The sequence below is a fragment of the Abramis brama genome (genome assembly GCF_963993115.1).
Source record: "Abramis brama genome assembly, chromosome: 15".
Classification (NCBI taxonomy): Eukaryota; Metazoa; Chordata; class Actinopteri; order Cypriniformes; family Leuciscidae; genus Abramis; species Abramis brama.
The window spans coordinates 12774650-12796090 of NC_139977.1; the positions used below are offsets into that span (position 1 = coordinate 12774650).

Genomic DNA, 21441 nt, shown 5'->3' on the forward strand with positions numbered 1-21441 from the left:
TGTATACGTGCGCACAGACTACACTACCCAGTTTAGAAGTATGACTTTGCGTGTACGAAATCAACAATGGAATTTCATTGGACAATCAGGGAGAATCCGTGACTCCTATTGGCCCATCCGCATGTCAATCAAAGGGCATCCATGACTCATGTGTGTGCTGCTCCCTCGTTGGAAACAGGGATGGAATGGACTAGCAATTGCTACAGCCTGGAAGGTAGGCTTTATTATTATTTTGCGTCTCCCCCTCCCGAGTTACAAATGTACACGTTATTTTCTTTCGTTCCATGGCAACTAAAAATATATACTATAAATAAACCTCTTTAATCACACAGAGATCCCATCTAAGGACTATAGTCAGTCAAATTGAATATGTGTCTCTTATTAATATTTTATTTGCTTTTAAGAAAGCTATTTGCTTTTAAGAATGGCTTTAGTAATGACTGTAATTACAGCGAATTGCTTAGTCAATATTTTCATTAAAACCTTTGCACTTTTAAATAAAATAAAATCTATTTTACATCTAGCATTTTAAGTATGCTTTGCATTTCTCTTAGTCGTGTTATTATGTTTTTTTATTTGACGCGGCTTCAAGACAGCGTTAAAGGTGAAATTACGTTGGCCTGATATTTTTCGCATGTGACAAAGCGATAGTAACTTTCGAATTAAATTAATTCGTTAAGGAGTGAGCTCGAGCACGAGTGATATAAATTTAGCTCGCGCATCTCTCTATCTACCCGCTCCGTTACTATGGGAACCTCCTCCCCCGCCCCTTCTCCCTCCCCCATCAGCACATCTTTAGATGCAAGAGCTTATAGATTTATTTAGTGAGATCATCAGATAGCAGTCTTCTGTTTATGTGACATTTTAGAATATTGTGAGCAAAGCCTATGCCGTAATTATGATGAATAACAACAGGTATGCACGTAAGAGAACTTTTTTCAACGCTTTAAATGCATATTTTCTTCTGCCCAGGTCAAAATACTTCAGATTGTGTTCTCTTGTGGTAGTATGGCAGCAGGTAAGTGCCAGATTTCAACAACTTCATCTTGAAACACTGATAAGGTCCATTCAGATTGGTCTGATCTAAAAATAGCCCAGTAGCCCTTGAGCAAAAACCTGATTTCAACAAGTGCAACATGTTCAAAGATGTTGATCCTGGAACAACATTCCAATCAACCAATCAGATTTGAGGGACAAGTTTACACTTTATGTCAAGTTTAGGTTTACAACCAGGGTTAGGTGCTTCTATCAGTGTTTTTCACCTGTCAGTCATCTGATTTTAGGGATAACGTATGGGTAGGGAATAGGGATAGGTTTAGGGGAAGGGATATGGTTAGGATGTTGTTCCATGATCAAAAAAAATTATAATTTTTCCTAGGAACTTTCCCAGGCGTCAAGAACAGAACATTCAGTTCTTGGCGCTTTGTTAAATGACACAAAACCTTGATGTAATAGATGGTGTGTCAAAGTTCTCTGGGTTCCTGTTGCTCTTCTGAAGCCCTGCTGTACTCTTTTCAGCATTGAAATGACCCATATTACAAATTGATGCATATTAATTTAGGTAATAGAAGTCGCCATACAATAAAAAATCAGTCACACTTTAGGGTCCAATTCTCACTATTAACTAACTATTAACTATGACTTTTGCCTCAATAAACTCCTAATTACTGCTTATTAATAGTAAGTAAGGTAGTTGTTAAGCTTAGGTATTGGGAAGGATTAACAGATGTAGAATATATCGTCATGCATAATATGTGCTTTATAAGTATTAATAAACACCCAATATCCTAGTAATATGCATGCTAATAAGCAACTAGTTAATAGTGAGAACTGGACCTTAAACTAAAGTGTTACTGAAAATTCTGTTTTCTAGATGCATGTTTATCATGTTGTATTGTGAACAATTCATCTGTGCATATGTTTAATTAAAAAAACAAACATTTTTGACCTCATAATGTTTAATCATAATGTCATAACTGAATCTACTGGTAAAAATGATAGGCTTCTCTCTGGTGTTGTATGTAGGACTGTTTGATTGATGGAAAATGAATGGAATGATTAATGGATAGAAAATCATTCTTAGAATAATGGCAAAAAATAGATTTTTTTTCTATAAGTAATTGCACATTTTATGGGAACGGCATAAAACCGTTTTGATTTTATGTATTTGACAAGCCTTATCCATCGGCAAAGGCATGAACTTACGTAAACTGCATATACACAACAGTACAAACAGAGAAACACCTTTGCTCCCAGTAGCTAATACATACAGATGTCTTTTAATCTCTCAGCGTTTCTAGATGGCAAGGATGCAAACTCTCTCCTCAAACGTTTTCCACGGGATAATGGTTTCCTGGAGGAGCTCCGGACGGGCAACATTGAGAGGGAATGTGCCGAAGAGAGCTGCAGCTTTGAGGAGGCCAATGAAGTGTTTGAAAATAAGGAGCAAACGGTAAATACTGTCTCTACTAGCAAAAGCTTTAAACAATTCAATTTCCTGTGTTTATTTATTTATTTATTTTGATTTTTTGGTTTGTCATGCAAGTCAACAATATTGCAAGTCTATTGAACCATTGTTCTGATATTAGGTGCTTATACAGATTGTTCCTTTCAGAGGCCTGGTGTCGAAATGCCAGCAAATCAGTTCTGGCAATTTGCTGGCTGAGATAATGCTTTATTATGGTTACGTGTGAACAAGGACTTGCAATGTTTGGAGGATTTTACGTAAGAAATCTGCTGGCGTAGAATTTGAGCCTGTCGCAAAGTTCTTTGGAGTCAATGCAATTATGTCACTTTGTTTACTTGAGGCCAACATGACTTACAGATCTATTATAAGTGGGTGTTTTATTAGGTATTACTATTGGCACGTTCGGCCCTGTGGATTTAAAAAAAACTCACTTAAACATAATTGAAACTTAAAACACACTTTTTTTAGAAAGTCTAAGGGACCACGGGCACCGTTTTTAACTAAAAACAGAAGACTTTTAATGCGTTTTGGCCGTTCATTTACACGACAACGGCATTTTGGTGGCCTAAAAAAATGCAAACTTTTGAAAACGGGTTTCAAAGTGCAAGTTTTTGAAAACGACACCCTTATCATCTCCGTGTAAACTACAAAAACGCGAATTTGTGAAAACGGTGATGCATACGGACATAATCACAAGTGGTTATAAGACTGATGATGATGTATGTTTTCGAAGCATTTGTGTTCACATGTTCTTAAAGGAAGTAAAACGGGACTTTATATCAGAGGAGAACATTCTAAAATTGGGATTACAGTGAATGTTTCTGGCTTTGTGAAGATGCAATTTGATGCAACAAAAAATACAGTATTATCAAGATTAACATCTGTCGAATTACAATCGGACAAAAAATGATAAATGATATGTAATTTGTTTCTATAGGCATGTGCGTTCGGCTCGAGTGCACTGTGGTAAAAGAGTGCGTATGTGCGCACTATACAAAGTGGATACCTCATCCCACGATGCCCCTGACAAAGTGACATCGCCATCTACTTGTCTGGCATGCATAATACAGCGTTATTAGTCGTTCTTGCAGATCCGTGTGAATGGGGACCGCTTCGATAACGTTGTCTTCTGTAAAAAGAAAAAACTTTACTTTACTGTAAATGTGCCCTTAGTTCCATTTCCATCACTTCTTAAATCCATCACTTCTTTCATCTTAAATTACTTTGTTTTTAATGCCATTCTGTGATGGAAAGTAAATTATATTTTAAACATTTTTGGAATAAAATGGCCAAATCTTTGGTCTAGTTAGGACTAATTTCATTGCTAGCATTTTATTCACAGTTATTTGTATTGTGCTTTTCACAATACATGCTAAATGCTAAATATACAAAAGTAAGTAATATTTAACTTTTTTTAAATTTCACAAAATTACAGTTTGATTGGAAATGAAGATTTAGAAATATTTTCCGTAATATATGGTGTTTGTTTTCTTCATGTCTTCATTGAGTCTGTTAACAAGTACACTATCTCTTAGCTTAAGGCCAAAATAGAGTGCAGCATTTGGGTTCCAGAAGTAAAAATCCCATTCATTTCCTCCGTAGGGAAATTGTTTTTTAACAAAAACGTATAAATCATAAGACATACTTGCTGTGAGCTATGATGATATTAATCAATGGTTTTATTGAAGTCATCGGCCTGCATCATTTCAACTTCATTTTTTTTAAATAATTGTGTACAACAGTGGAATTTCTGGTGACAGAGTACATTACCCATGAATCTCCACCAATCAGAGAATCGCAACAAAAAAATCGAGCCAAAAGAACTGCCTACTCTCCACTGCAAATTACACAATAGTCAGTCTAACTACACTCTCAAACTACTTAAATATTTATCTCTATCTATCTATCTATATATATGTATAGACCCGTCAAATCAATTAATCACGATACATAAAAGTTTGTGATTACATGTGTATATTATATTTATATACTATTTACTGTATATGTCTGTATGTGTGTATGCGTATCTGTGTGTGTATATATATATATATGTGTGTGTGTGTGTGTATATATATATATATATGTGTGTGTGTGTGTATATATATATATATGTGTGTGTGTGTATATATATATATATGTGTGTGTGTGTGTATATATATATACACTATACACAGACATATTTATAATATATATATAAATATAATAATATATATATACACACATATATTATGTAAACACAAACTTTTATGTTAGATGCGATTAATCGCAATTAATCGATTTGACAGCACTAATATATATAAATATATATATATAAATATATATATATATATATATATATATATATATATATATATATATATATATATATTTATATATATATATATATATATATATATATATATATATATATATATATTAAAGTTGTTAAGTCCACAGTCTTGTACGTCTTTGCTTCAAATCAAAGGTTATACTGTTGTGATTCACTTAGGAAAATACCGGAACCAAGTCCACTGAAAAAGTGGACGTAAAAAATAATAATAATAATTTTAAAAAATGGTGGAAAAGATGTCACAACTGTGTAAAAAAAAACAATGAATAAGAAATCTTTGATTAGATAAATTCTTTTTTCTTTCTTTTTTTAAACACATTTTTATAATTTATAATTAAAAGTCTCAGTCTGTGACAAGGGTAAAACAATATAACAAAAGAAAACATGTAAATCTGTTAGTTGCAGACCCTGGGATGTAAAAATGTGTCATCCTTAAGAAACAGTCTACTATGTCTAGACTGTAGACTGTAGACATATGTATGGTTTTTTTATAGAAAAAAAAGTCAAATTGAAATTTTGCTCTGCTATTTTTTCAAACTTTACTGAGGCACATTTGGTTAAAGCAAATTACATCCGACTGAGTTTTATTGGCGTTCTGGTGGTGGTGTGTGAATGCTATATATATATAAAACACAGAAGGCCACTGCAATTTAACAATGTGTAAAAGTGGCTATCCCTTCATTCATAGATGGAGTTCTGGAAAAACCGCAGCATCTACACAGTGAACAGCAATGCCGATTCGGAGCGCTCGGACACAGTGTACATGGTGGTGCCCCTTCTGGGCTTGGCCCTTCTCATCATCATCGCGCTCTTCCTCCTCTGGCGCTGTCAACTGCAGAAAGCCACGCGCCGGCGTCCGGCCTACACCCAGAACCGCTATCTGGCCAACCGGAACGCCCGCAGCCTCCCGCGCATCCTGGTGCACCGCGAACCTCCCACGCACTCGGAGAACTCTCACGCCAATGACAGGCCCAGCGTGGTGGTCAGCGGCGCCGAGAGAGGCGGGGCTTCGGTCACCGCGCAAGACGCCCATCATCACGCCGGCCATTCGCAGAACAATCGCTCCCTGTACGTACAAGATTCGTCCTTGTCCGTAGCTTCCCATCTGTCCGGTGCGACCCCGCCGCCATCCTACGAGGAAGTCACCGGCCACTTAGAGAGCAGCAGCGATGAGACGACAGCCCCCTACAGCGATCCTCCGCCCAAATATGAGGAGATTGTGCTAGAAAAGTGAGAGCTTTCATAAACAAGGACACATATAGCGGTAACCAAATGTTAGGGATGCACTGGTTCCCAAGCACTTCTCCTAATGTGTCTCTCACTCTGAACAGAGCGCACAGGCTATGTATTTGACGGTCGCCTTGTGTCGTTGATCGGTTTGTGGACCGCACTGGTTAAACGTGGTTGTTTTTCAAGTCTCAAAAGAGTCCTGCCTTCACACTCGTACAATCTTCTCACCCTCTTCACATCTACTTCAACTGCTCACTCCACAGCGCATGACGGCAGCAGCTGCACTTCAGAAAGAAAATGTACAGATGTAAGCGAAGAAGAGATATATCCCTCACGAGAGTCGGCAAGTTCGCGTCGGGCGTCAAGCTTCAGAGCCTGCTAGGAAACGAAAGGATTGTTCATGATGTGCCAAATCTAATTGGTGTATCGTAGGAATGTTCAGACACACCGAATATTTCTAGAATGTGTGCGTCTTGTGTTTATAAAGTCGTGATTTCATCGATTCCCTTACACTACTAAGTATACTAAGCCCTGTGAAATCTTATACCAGCAGTATTTCTAATCCATACCAACGTCAGAATTAGTAATACACTCTCACGTGTAAATTGTAACGCTGACGGGAACAAAACAAATGCAAAACACAACATCCAAATCATATATATGCTACGATCACGCCGTTTCGTGGAAGATGCACTCTCACGTATGCACACAATTTGATTGTTTACAGACACATACACAGAAATTCACATAGAATGTGTGTGTGGAACTAGGCCTTAGAAACAAGAAGAATAGTCAATCAAATCGTCCGCTAGGCTGCTTGTGATTTTATGGTTATCGAGAGATTTTACCTCAAACGCTGTGCTCACACAATCACTCTCTCCCAAGACACAAATGCACAAAAACTCAAACTAAAAAACCTGTGTTTGGGGTCCAATCATTGGATAATACAACATTCCAGGCCCTCAATTTCTTGTTTTTGTTGTTCTCCCCGTCATTCTCAGACTGTTTACAATGTGTTTTATTACTCTTTTTTTATAACAGCGTAAAAACTGTGTGATTTTGTACAAAGCTTTCTGTGGCTTTTGACATCCCCAGGTGCTATACTGTACTATAATGCTGCTTGTTCTCACTGCTTGTTTTCCCTCCTCATCACTATATCTCTGTATACACGGCTTGTGCTCTACCTAGTCAACCAAACATGCAGCTGAATCATGTTTTCCAGCTCAGGTTTAAGCCAATGAACTGCTGCCACTGCAGTAAACTTGTAAATAATCTCTCACACTGCCAACTTTGAGTGAATGGGATATTGGGCTTAAGGTACGGTCAACATTTACTGTTGTTTGATGAATTTTTGTGGGCAATATCCAGTTATTTCAATAGAAATCCATGTAATTCGGAATTTCGCTAATGTGACTGCACCTTTAGTGTTGTGATGGGAATATTACCGTATCAATCCAATATAAATGGAAAAACGACATTACAAGTAGGTCAGTGGGGTTGTTGGGCGAAGCACTAAAACTAATGGAGCCTTAATATAATTGTGTTGAAAACACTGTATTATTATAAACTGCTCATTTCAAAAAGGGTTCAGACTTTAGCATGACCAAACGCTTTCATCCAAACAGTAGAGCGAATGGACTGGACATAAGCAAGCACAGTATTGGAAGTATGCACTGGGGAAGTGAGGTTTGACCTTGCCTCTCCTCATTGAAAATGGACGAATTGCAAACTGCTTACTTGGCTTGAGGCTCGGCTCATGTCTCCTGGGCCTCTTACTCCAGCCGCAACAATCAATCCCATGATGCCCTGACAGGCTGTCTTTTACGCTGATGGAGCACCCAGCTCAGTAGACGGCTTTGATAATGGCTGGCACAGACTGCAGATCAGTTTCAGACCGATAAGAGGATAGCATAGACAGCTCACTATACAGTGGATGACAAGCGTTGAGAGGTGGGCAATGAGTTGTAAGTTATGGCTGAACGTTACGATGGCGTATGAAGCAACAGGTTTCTAATGAACAACACTATGTAAGAGGTAGCAAGAACTGAAGATAATGTCAAGTGTGGTTTATCTTTGTGTTTATTTTAGACCAAGAGAGAACTGTACGCGTGAAGAAATGTGTCAGGGAGTGTGTGTGTGTTGTGTAAAGGTGTTCGTATATGTATGCCTGTTGCCAGAAGTCATGTTTCTGTCTAGCGTTTGCGCTAGTAAGAATGTGCCACAGGAGCCACGGGCTTGGCTTTATATGCTAAATATATATGTTATATCCAAAACCAAAACATAATGCACCATTGTTGTTCTTCAAGCCAAACTGCATGATTTTTCAATCATATATGCATTTTTTTTAATCATTTATGTATATTTTTCCACTGTGGCTCTGATTATCTTAGATCTGTTTGTGCTGGTTACACTAATTTTGCATTTCAATTTAAACACATTTGATTAACATAAGCACTACTGGTATTGTAATTCATAATTATATGATAAAATTGTACATTTGTGTATGTCTTGTGTCAAATGTCCTCCATCTTAGTCATCATGGCAATTTCTAAACCAAATGGATATATATACTTGAATATCCATTTGTGTGAATATACAATACATATAATCAGATCTGTTGCGTACAAACGTCAATTGCGTAAATGGTAAACTGATGCATGAATCTAGTTTTTTTTTGTATTATTATTATTACTTTGGAAGTATTTCATATTCATATTTCATATTTAAGCTTGAATTGGGGGAAATTCGAATACAGCTCTGTGAGCTCACTTTTATTCATGAGTGCTTTGTGTTTTGTTTAAAGCATTAATTCACCCATTAACTATCTCACCAAAATAAAATTACAATTTCTTGTTCTCTAGTGCTTTTAATTAGGCTTTAGTTGTTTAAGAGACCATTGACTTTTAAAAAAAAGAAAGAAAAAAAAGAGTCTTTGGAGTCTTCCATAATAAATCTGTCTTTTTCTTTAAAGATTTGACCCACATGCACGTTAACAGAGCTTCCAATGAGATTGACATAAAAAACCATGTTAATCTTTTTAAAAAAAATCATGTTAATCTGTTTTTTGTCACAAACATCATACATGCATCATTTAATTAAGTTTAAATTCACAGTAAGTGTATCTGCTTAATCAAACAGATGTGATTTGAAAAAAAGTGTTATTTTAGTATCATTGAGAGACTATTAAAGTTTGTATTCATATTTAAATGTTTTATTTTACATCATTTTTTTATCTTGTGTTTTTGAGATTCTTTTTATTATTTTTTTAAATTTCTGTATTTTTTTATTATATATATATATATATATATATATATATATATATATATATATATATATATATATATATATATATATATAATTTAAAAAAAAAACTATATAGACATTAATTAAAAACAAAAACTAGCCTAATAAAAATAAACATGAGGCCTACCTTAACTAAAATTATATATATATATACATGCATACATATATATCATTTTATTTCAAGTAATGTTTATCTTATTTTACATGTTTTAATTTTACGTTTAGGTCTATTTTATTTTACATTATTTTAGTTTTAGTTCACTATAACAGGCTAACTGTCAGAGAAACACTACATGTTTACATTTTGCTCAGAACTATGGATGTATGGCCAAATCCTCTCGAATTGTTAAATAAAATAGATAAGACAACATTTTACATGTATGTTACTTCTGAGAACTGAATGGTCCAAGTCAAATGGCAATTTCCTTTTTGTGAAAGCAAGCACTGATGTTTTTGGAGAATAGTCTATTAAAGAACGAAAACGCTGTATATATTTGTCTGTTTGTTATTTAATTAAGAAAATGAATGTGCTAATTCACTGTAATTTAGAGCAGATGTCAGCGATTTGTTTGTTTGGACCAGAGCTGGACAAGCAGTAGTCCCGCCTCCAAACACATAAGAGTTTTCTGATTGGCTAACGCCGAGGTATGCACCGCCCACTTTTGCACGCAGTAATACGACGTCACGTACGTCAGTCGCCGTGAACTGCATGAAGGTTGGTTAAACAGCTTGTTTAAAGTTTGAAGAAATGTTTAGATTAAGCCAAAAAGACACTTAAATTATCTGCCTATAATTTGTCTCTAGTACATGTTAGTACACGCTGGAAAACCGAAACCAAACTGTTTAGACCGAGTCGTGGACACATTACCATGTACGAGTTGAAACATTTAGCCCCACGAGCTGTAAGTTAATCAACAGGTGTCTGTTTATATTCGGATTTCGGACCGGTGTTTTGGTAGAAATATGAACTCTATATTTAAACTGCTTAGCCAATATCGACGTCTATCTATGAGACTGTGTAGGCCATGATGACTCGAGTGAACTATTTTGATGGCTGACCTTTATCACATGGGTCACAGACCGCTTATAATATAACAACCAGCAAGTTGCCTCTTTCTTTAATATTTGCTATTGACGACGAATTTATATTGTAATCTATTTTAGTCCGTGTGCTTGTTTTGTTCACCTAACGCAGCTTAACTTTTGATGTGGAGCCATGCGGTTTGTCTAATTCTCTTAACTGGCATTAGGGTAACGTTAGTCATGGCATCTACGGGATATTTTGGTGACGGTCCGCCGATGCGCGAGCGCGACTTCACTGAAGCCATCAGCCAGAGGATGCGCGTGCCCGAGCGGCTGAGGGTCGGTCCCGCGGGTCATGCGCACGAACCGGAAGATCTGTCTGCTGCCTACAGCATGCACATACCAGACAGAATTGCCTTAACAGGTATTTTCATATGAATATGCAATATGAATTGCATGTTCTCATCAATGGCATGTTTTTATGCAATATAGAGCATACAATAAAAAAAAATTCTATTTATGGAGCTGTGGTTTGCCAACTTTTAAAAAAGTTTGGGGTTAGGGGTATCAAAAATGTTATGGTTTCCACAAAAAAATTAAGCAGAAAAAACTGTTTTCAACATTAAAGGAAAAATGAAAATTCTGTCAGTAATTACTCACCCTCATGTTGTTCCAACACCGTAAGACTTTCGTTCATCTTCGGAACACAAATTAAGATATTTCTGATGAAATCTGAGAGCTGGCTCACTCCTCCATAGGCTTCTATGTAATTGAAACTTACTGGCCCAGAAAGTTAGTAAAGGCATCGTTAAAATAGTCCAAGTGACTACAGTGGCTCAACCTTAAGTTTATCAAGCGACGAGAATACTTTTTGTGCGCAAAAACAAAACAAAAATAACGACTTTATTCAACTATTAATTTTTTTCTGTGTGGGCCTCTGAGTGAGTTCACGTAGTGTAACAGCGCAGCGCTTCTGGGTTGTACGTCAGAACGTAGGCTCACTATCACCTACGTTCTGACGTACAACCCAGAAGCGCTGCGCTGTTACACTACGTCAACAGCTTAGGAGAATGACATGGAAGAAAAGAGATGGTTGAATAAAGTCGTTATTTTTGTTTGTTTTTTGCGCACAAAAAGTATTCTTGTCACTTGATAAACTTAAGGTTGAGCCACTGTAGTCACTCGGACTATTTTAACGATGTCTTTACTAACTTTTCTGGGCTGGTAGATGTCAGTTACCTTGCAGCCTATGAAGGAGTGAGCCAGCTCTCAGATTTCATCAAAAATATCTTAATTTGTGTTCTGAAGATGAACAAAAGTCTTACGGGGTTAGAACAACATGAGGGTGAGAACAGAATTTTCATTTTTGGGTGAACTAACCCTTTAATGATAATAAGAACCATTATTAATAATTGAGCACCAAAGAATAATAACAATTGAGTACCAAATCAGCATAATTTCAGAATGAAGAAGACCGGAGTAATGATGCTGAAAATTCAGCTTTTCCATCACAGGAATAATTTGCATTTTAAAGGGGTATTTTTTAGACTTTTAAAAAATTAATTGTATAATGTTCTCTGAGGTCCACTTATAATGTTAGCAAGATTTTTTATTAAACAAAACATCCTAATTTAGATGTAATAGGCTATTATCTATCTATGTTTTTGACCCTCTATTTGAAACACTTCATTTTGATGGGCGTCCCGCATTCAAGACTTTGCTATGATTGGGTAACAGTTTTGTATATTAAAATAATTTTCAAGTTTTTAAACTTCCGATGTTGAAATAAATCTCGTTACATAGTAGTAGTTGAAACAGTTATGCGTATTACATAAACTATTTGCCACAACCAAGATATATAAAGTATAAGTACTTGAGTTATAACATTTATAACTGACAAAGGATTACTTGCGGTGTTTCGTTTAAGCAGAATTATATGAATGTACCATTGTTTGCTGTTTGTCATTCTTATAGGAACTCAGTTCATTTTATTTAATAAAGTGAAAAAGGATGTTTTATAGTAAAATGACCTCTTATGTGACCTCTTATATGACCTCTTATATGACCTCAAAAGATCAAAGAAAATTAGATTTCTCAATTCATGAACCCTTTAAAATGTATTAAAATGGTAAACAGTTAAATTGTAATATTTCACAATATTACTGTTTTTACTGTATTTTTAATTATATAAATGGTGAGCATAAGAGACTTCTTTCAGAAACATATAATCTTGATTATTCCAAACCTTTACAAAATATGTCCTCTTAAATCTTTGACTTTTTTTTAAAACAGATGCTCCTGATATGAGTCCACGACCTCTTTTCTCCAAACGCACATCATCAACGTGGGACCTGCAGCACACGTCCTGGGACAGGGAGTCATTCACGAGAGAGCCTGTCCAGGTAGTCTCACTTAACCTCACAGCCAGACCTTTGACTAAATGGCGAAAAGGTCCATAAATGGCAGTTTATTCAGGCCTAGATCTTCTCACTCAGACCGAAGATTAGCTTGACACACACGTGAAGTGACCAGTCAGGTTTTTTTTAATGTGTTTATATTATATTAAAGGGCCCCTATTATGGATTTTTGAAAATGACCTTTCATGTAGTGTGTAATAGCTCTAAGTGAATGAAAACATCCTGCAAAGCTTTAAATCTTAAAGTGAACCGTATATAAAGTTATTGTCTTTCAAAAGTAAGAGTCGACTCTGAGTCAATTAAATGAATCGTTTTTCAAGCGAGTCATAAGCCGTTTCGTTGTGACATCAAGACGAAACATTAGCATATTGCCCGCCCACTTATTGCACGCAGACACCAGGGAAAACCTGAACCTCAAGCCAACAGCTGATTCCTGTGGATACTGTATAGCATCATGTCGAGAAGACGCTGTGCTCTACAGTGTGACGGTAAAGCCAGTTTTTTGGGGGTTTTTTCGCTGCCCAAGGACGAGCATGTGAAGAATCAGTGGTTAAAGTTCATCTTTACCACAATATCACTGCAGTATAATCCTAAACTTTTGCTGTGTTCCCTTTATTTTACTGACGACTGCTTCTCAAGGATTCGCAACTGTTTTTACTCTTGAAAGATGGTGTTCAAAATACTTAGTTTTGAGTTTTGTATTGTGTAGGTCTCCTGCTAACTCACGTTATCACTGTCTTACTGATATACTTCTGATAATCAGTTGTGGGCCACTATTACCTATATAACTGTCTATTAATGCAGATTGTCTGTCATTCTCACTACTTTGAGGAAATATTTGTTTTATCAACGTTTGTTACATCAGATCATTCACTCTAGAGCTCGGCTACATTGCATACATGCACTGTTATTGATACAGTTTCCACGTATTCACCGCAATATATTAGAAAAATACTCGGTAAATAAATTAGTACAAGTAAAATAATCGGTTTGTTGATGGACATGCACTTGTTAATGCTTATGGTGAGGAATTACAGTTGCAACATCTCATAATGTACCTCAAACTGAGTAGCGTATCACTGAGAAACACTGAGTCCTGCTCGAGTCGTCCTTGCGATGGAGGTTCGGGTTCAATAACTAGTTCTTCCAATGTTTCATCATCGGACTCGCGCTCGCATTGATATGGTCAAATCGACGTCATTGTTCGTTACTGTCTTTAGTTTACTGTGTAGGAAGCCTCAGGACAGCTGACGTTATGGCAATGGGCGTTTTTGTTTTCGACGCACTGTACGCGGTAGGCCAATCACAACAGACTGAGCGGTCTGGCCAATCACAGCAGAGTAGCTCGCGGAAAGGAGGGATTTAGAGAGATTGATTCATCTGACGAGTCGTTTGAGAATCATTGAAAATGTGATGATGTGCAAATGCATATTATGAGGAAATTAAACAGTTTTTTTTTACTTTTGATGCATGTAAACATGTTGTAGGAGACTCCACGACAACATTAGGAAACTTTAAAATAGCATAATAGGGGCCCTTTAATAATAGAATGGTGTAAAAATGGTTCCAGGATAACTTTTGAGCCATTTAAAGGGGTGGTATAATGCCCTTTTCACAAGATGTAAAATAAGTCTTTGATGTCCCCAGTGTGTGTATGTGAAGTTTTAGCTCAAAATACCCCACAGATATTTGTATATAGCATGTTAAACTTGTCACTTTTCAAGGGTGAGCAAAAACGCACCGTTTTGTGTCTGTTCCTTTAAATGCAAATGAGCTCCTGCTCCCGGCACAGAGGGCGGAGCTTCAACAGCTCTTGTCATTTTACCTCAAACAGACATGCACTGAAAATTTCAAAAACTTTTAGCCTTTTATGTTCAAACCGGAGTCATATGATGTCAACGGAGTCAAAGATGAAGAGACTCAAGAAGAAGTGATAACATGTAGAAGCAACAGGACATTTCTGAATGGTTAGATGATGAATTTATGTAGCTGATGTGTAGTTATCTTCTAGTCATTGATTAGCATATTCTGTCTTGATAATCTATAAATGTTCAGGGGGCGGGATTTATGCAAATTGTAGGGTTGGTGATGTCACTAACCCTGGAGGAATGTTGTGTAGTCCCTACCAGCCATTTGTTGTAGTCCTTAGAAAGCAATTTCTTTAAAAGCAAATATCTCCCTTTGCTTTCAACTTTGAGCATTGTAACTTTGCAGATGTTGTTTATGCTCAAACAGCAACATTACACACTAACTAAAGTTAGAAAAGTGAAATCATAATCAACCACCCCTTTAACAAAATATATAAATGTCAATGAGGACCATTTCATGATATTTCTTGTAATGTCACGCAGAGTTCACTGCGGAGGTCTTATAGTGACCAGTCCTTTGGTCGAACCCCGCCTGGGACCCCCACACACTCCAGACAAACACTGCGCTCCCAGTCTCCGTAAGTCCAGCTCATTCTTTAAGCACTTAGTGGGAATAAAATCATTATAGTGTTATAGTGACCTGTCATATACAAAGAAGCTGACAAATATGATTGACCACTATGAAAATACACTTTTTATATATATATATATATATATAGTGAGGAAAATAAGTATTTGAACACCCTGCTATTTTGCAAGTTCTCCCACTTGGAAATCATGGAGGGGTCTGAAATTGTCATCGTAGGTGCATGTCCACTGTGAGAGACATAATCTAAAAAAAAAAAATCCAGAAATCACAATGTATGATTTTTTAAATATTTATTTGTATGATACAGCTGCAAATAAGTATTTGAACACCTGTCTATCAGCTAGAATTCTGACCCTCAAAGACCTGTTAGTCTGCCTTTAAAATGTCCACCTCCACTCCATTTATTATCCTAAATTAGATGCACCTGTTTGAGGTCGTTAGCTGCATAAAGACACCTGTCCACCCCATACAATCAGTAAGAATCCAACTACTAACATGGCCAAGACCAAAGAGCTGTCCAAAGACACTAGAGACAAAATTGTACACCTCCACAAGGCTGGAAAGGGCTACGGGGAAATTGCCAAGCAGCTTGGTGAAAAAAGGTCCACTGTTGGAGCAATCATTAGAAAATGGAAGAAGCTAAACATGACTGTCAATCTCCCTCGGACTGGGGCTCCATGCAAGATCTCACCTCGTGGGGTCTCAATGATCCTAAGAAAGGTGAGAAATCAGCCCAGAACTACACGGGAGGAGCTGGTCAATGACCTGAAAAGAGCTGGGACCACCGTTTCCAAGGTTACTGTTGGTAATACACTAAGACGTCATGGTTTGAAATCATGCATGGCACGGAAGGTTCCCCTGCTTAAACCAGCACATGTCAAGGCCCGTCTTAAGTTTGCCAATGACCATTTGGATGATCCAGAGGAGTCATGGGAGAAAGTCATGTGGTCAGATGAGACCAAAATATAACTTTTTGGTCATAATTCCACTAAACGTGTTTGGAGGAAGAAGAATGATGAGTACCATCCCAAGAACACCATCCCTACTGTGAAGCATGGGGGTGGTAGCATCATGCTTTGGGGGTGTTTTTCTGCACATGGGACAGGGCGACTGCACTGTATTAAGGAGAGGATGACCGGGGCCATGTATTGCGAGATTTTGGGGAACAACCTCCTTCCCTCAGTTAGAGCATTGAAGATGGGTCGAGGCTGGGTCTTCCAACATGACAATGACCCGAAGCACACAGCCAGGATAACCAAGGAGTGGCTCTGTAAGAAGCATATCAAGGTTCTGGCGTGGCCTAGCCAGTCTCCAGACCTAAACCCAATAGAGAATCTTTGGAGGGAGCTCAAACTCCGTGTTTCTCAGCGACAGCCCAGAAACCTGACTGATCTAGAGAAGATCTGTGTGGAGGAGTGGGCCAAAATCCCTCCTGCAGTGTGTGCAAACCTGGTGAAAAACTACAGGAAACGTTTGACCTCTGTAATTGCAAACAAAAGCTACTGTACCAAATATTAACATTGATTTTCTCAGGTGTTCAAATACTTATTTGCAGCTGTATCATACAAATAAATAGTTAAAAAATCATACATTGTGATTTCTGGATTTTTTTTTTTAGATTATGTCTCTCACAGTGGACATGCACCTACGATGACAATTTCAGACCCCTCCATGATTTCTAAGTGGGAGAACTTGCAAAATAGCAGGGTGTTCAAATACTTATTTTCCTCACTGTATATATATAGGGTTTTGCACAATATATTTTTTAATACAAATCTCTGTAAATATACATATTTATATACATAATACACAATGTATAATGATTTTGCACAATTATTTTTTTTCAATATGTTTATATGTAAACGAATACAGTGATAAACATATTGGTAGTTGACATAATGTTACATGGATTTTTATTGTCAATATCAGGATTTTAAGTGAAGTGTAGGTAACAGGTCAGCATTTCATTTTAAATGGTCCTACAGTGTGACAAGATTAATTTTTCATTCCATGTAGTCTCTCAATTAACTTGAGCTCATAAAAGCAGTATACATAATTATAAAATAATTATCAAATGCTGTTTTAAATTCAGTTTTACTACTTTTTTTAGCCCCTGGTTTCAAAGACAAGGCTTAAGCTAGTCCCAGACTAAAATGCATGTTTTAGCTGTTTTAACTGAAAGCAAATCTTAAAATATTTCAGTGACATTGTTTTGTCTCAAGTTGCACACGGGAATATTTTTTTCTAAGGCACATTTATAAAAGCTATATGTCCTAATCCTGGCTTAATCTAAGCCCTGTCTGTGAAACCAGGCCTAAATGTATTTCATTGTCGCTACCCTAATACAAGATTTTCAGAGAAGTACTACAGTATGTGTTCATCATTTCATAGCCTTTATATACACGCCTCACTACCACTAAACATCCACTAGAGGGCAGGAGAGATTGGTTGTTACATTTGGTCAGTTCACATCATCTTCTGCTCTAAAGGAGATGCTTATTTACCCGATGAGACATGAAGACTGTCAGGTTTGTGTATTACAGCTGTCCTAGTAATCAGTCTTTAAATAACAGCGGTGCCCCTCTATGTCCATACCCCTGTCCGCAATAGCCGCGGTGTTGGACATACAGACCCGTCCCCGCCAAAGCCCCCGGGGCTTCCCTCTATCCCGCCCAACCTGCTGTCCCCACAGAGCATGCTACAGGTCGCCAAGGAGCTGGGCCAGCAGGCGTCCCAGAAACTCCTGCAAAAGTACTCCTCCAGGTGACACACGGATCCTCATCCTGCACGCCATGCTTTCCCCCTTCCCGCTAACCTGGCATATTCAGCCGTCAGCTGTTTGCTTTGACCTTTGAACCCATGCTGTTTAGTTGTTTCTGATTGAACTGCATCAGCTCGGTTTCCTGCCTGGCTTTCAGAGTTGGTGTCTGCAGATTCACATCAGAGCTTTGGGCTTTGATTGGATTCACTTCTATTGCTTTACCTGAGCAACTAACTAGCTTTGAGCTTTTAGTTCCGCCTTTCTACTCATTTTAAAATGGATTTGTTCACAAAATCATGTTCAATGTGGACTTCTGTGGTTCCTGGTTGTCTCTCTTGTGTTTTAAGGTTTGGTTACCCGGAAAACCATCCCTCTCAGGCTGTGGAGGTTCAACCTGATCAGAGCAGGACAAGGTGACAGTGGCTCATGCATGCAATAGCGGGACGCTGCTGTATGTTGTTAATGGAGAGTCTTTTATCATAACGGAAGCACATTGAATTAGTTAAAGCAGTGATGGAAGGGAGGGCAGGGCGTTCAGTGTGTTTCGGGTTGAAAGATGTCGAAGTGTCTTTGTTAACGCCACGTTCCGTCCCACAGTGCCTCGCAGGAGTTCTGGCTCAGTCCCGAAGAGGACTCTGGCACTGCTGTCGAGTTGATGGTGCTCCGCAGACAGGTCAGATTTCACTGAGACCCAGGTTTATTATTATTCCATTGTGTAGGTTCATTTTCTATGACAAGCATACATCATTTTACGTTACCCTACACAAAAATAGAAATGTGTAAAATATGAAAATGAGGATTTTGCACAAATTTTTCAGTGGCACTTTACAATAAGGTTTCATTAATGAACTGCATTTCTACAGCATTTATTAATCTTTAATTAATGTTAATTTCAACAGTAACAAATGTATTACTCATGGTTAGTTCATGTTAGGTAATACACTAACTAATGTCAACAAATGAAACCTTATAGTAAAGTGTTACCAGTTTTTCAATATGAAATATTTTGCATTATATGAATAGTGTGCATCATACAGTAATATGCAAATCTGTTGTTGACAATGTAATGTTACATTATTACATAGTAATTTTGATGGGTTATTTGGACCCATATTAATTGACCTTGTGATATTTTGGTCTGTCACTTCACTAGTCATTTAGAATTTGGTCACTAGAGAAATAGTATTTTTTTATTATTAGTATCATTATTGTAATATTTCTGAGTTTATAATGTTACCAAATTATTACTAGCAATGTTTGGTAACAAATACCAATAACCAAATGACAGAAAAACAAACGTACAGCATGAGGAATTTAGTCTAATTCACAAACAAATAACTCTTTATGAGCTGCTTCTTTTTTCCCATAAAATATTGGTTTGGCTTTTTTGTTTATTATTAGTAACTTAAAAAAAAAAAAAAAAAAAATCATACTTTTATTCAGTAGGGATGCATTAAATTAATCAAAAGCGACAGTAAAAACATTTATAATGTTACAAAAGATTTTTATTTCAAATAAATGCTGTTCTTTTCTGTAAAAGAACAAAGAACCCTGAAAAAATGTGTCCCGGTTTCCAAAGAAATATTAAGCAGCACAACTGTGTTCAACATTTATCATGTGACACTGAAGACTGGAGTGATTCTGAAAATTCAGCTTTACAATCACTGGAATAAATTTCATTTTAAATGTATTAAAATTTTGATCAAATAAATGCAGCCTTGGTGAGCATAAGAGACTTCTTTCAAAAACATATTATAGACCACAATTTTTTTTAACTGTAGTTTATACCCTATGAAATCTGTTTTAATGATTTTCCAAATTCAGTTTTTTTTTTTTCTGGATTCCGTTTTTTTTTTTTTTTCAGTTTTAATTTTATTGGACTCCAATTAATGGTAAATTAAATTTTAGGTTTAATTAATTAATTAATAATTAATTTAATTAATTTTAATGGAAACACATAATTTAACAACAATTTATTAAAAGTTTAACAAAAATTACATGTTTAGGGCCCTATGAAATGCGTTTCTTTTCTTTTTCTCAAATTCCATTTTATTTTTACCAAATTCTGTGTTTTCTGTTTCAAGTCTTCTGGATTCCATTTTAATGGTTTGATTACATTTTAACATGTCTAATTAATTGAATTCATAAAAACAATTTTAATATATATTTTAATTTTTCTTATTTCTATTAAATAATTGTGATTATTCCTTAAAAAATCGTTTTAATAATAATTTATTATTATTATTATTAGTGTTATTGCATTGAGATGTAGCTAAATTCAACTGTACAACAGTAATATATTTCTGTCACAATTTTAAGTTAAACTGAACTTTTATTTTGACGGGTTGCCGTGAAGACCTTTCCCAGATAGCACACGTACGTCTGCAAGATGTCTGTTAAAGATCACTTCATCTGGAAAGCATCTGCCGTTTACTAACATCTGATAGACGTCTTTAAGATGTCAGTTTTACATACATTCTAAACGCCTAAACAACTTAAAGACATTTTCTAAACGTCTATTTGACATCTGACAGGAAACATCCTAGGCGTATTGCAGATGAACAAACACTCTGAAAAGATACGTCTTCCAGATGTAAACACGCATATCAAATATACGTCTCCGTGATAGTGTGCTATCAGGGTTGAGTCTCTACTGTGTTTATGATATGACGATAGTTGTTCTATATTATTGTGCATCACATTGATTGTGTTCCTTGGCTTTGATTGGTTCAGGTGGTGAAGATGAGCAGGAGGGTAGCAGGTCTGGAGAGACAGAACACAGAGCGCAGACAGACAGAGCTGGTGCTCTTCTCTCTCTTACTGTCTGCCTGTCTGATCAACGGCTGGCTGTGGATGCGCAGATGACGGCTCACCTCGCAACACTACAAGAGCAGCAGAGCCCGCGAACTACAACACTGTGCACATATTTGTGTTCCAGTGATTTACACGGATGCATTCGTTCCATCCCAATTATGGTAAACTGCTCCTATAGAGGACTGTCTTCAGAATGAGGCATAAATGTTTGCACCATCCATTATATGTGCGTTGTGAGTTCATGCTAGCGACATGGGTCACTTTGCTCTACAAGTGGTTTGAGGGAACTTAAGCATGTTTTTCTCACAGATGTCATTCAGTAATGCCATCTCTCTTTGGCTCTTTGATCAGACTAGTAGTAGCTAGTTTGTTTCGTGTTTTATGTATTCTGCAAACTATGTAAATGAGATTCTGCACGCTTTACAAGCCTTGCAGGTTATGAAAGTCTAAATATGAGGGTTTATATTTAGTTTTTCTTTTTCTTCCAATTAGGCACTTGAATAGCCTTCATCCATTTTAACACATTTGCCTAGCCTGATGAATGTATATTTAAAATAATAAAAATTAATTATTCTCAGATGCCTCATTCTCTAAATGTTAACGTGCTGTGAATCGCATTGATGCCGGTCAAAAAACAACT

At 36.8% G+C, this 21441-nt stretch overlaps 2 protein-coding genes across 6 annotated transcripts; both read left to right on the forward strand.

Annotated features, from left to right (window-relative positions):
- The first annotated feature begins 149 nt into the window (after positions 1–149).
- Positions 150–8881, forward strand: prrg3 (proline rich and Gla domain 3). Its single transcript, XM_084137538.1, has 4 exons — positions 150–214; positions 973–1018; positions 2292–2452; positions 5485–8881. Exons 2-4 carry the CDS (start codon positions 1009–1011, stop codon positions 6028–6030), a joined length of 717 nt encoding a protein of 238 aa, XP_083993664.1. The 5' UTR covers positions 150–214; positions 973–1008; the 3' UTR covers positions 6031–8881.
- A 1105-nt stretch (positions 8882–9986) lies between these two features.
- LOC311098018 (mitochondrial fission factor homolog B-like) lies at positions 9987–21378 on the forward strand. Of its 5 annotated transcripts, none has more exons than XM_084138026.1 (8): positions 9987–10044; positions 10580–10776; positions 12645–12754; positions 15121–15215; positions 17837–17989; positions 18335–18400; positions 18585–18660; positions 20721–21378. In XM_084138026.1, exons 2-8 carry the CDS (start codon positions 10593–10595, stop codon positions 20850–20852), a joined length of 816 nt encoding a protein of 271 aa, XP_083994152.1. In that variant the 5' UTR covers positions 9987–10044; positions 10580–10592; the 3' UTR covers positions 20853–21378. The 5 variants fall into 5 exon arrangements, with proteins under 5 accessions (XP_083994152.1, XP_083994154.1, XP_083994155.1 ...); XM_084138027.1 differs by having other exon boundaries at positions 10027–10231; XM_084138028.1 differs by lacking the exon at positions 17837–17989.
- Positions 21379–21441: the final 63 nt, after the last annotated feature.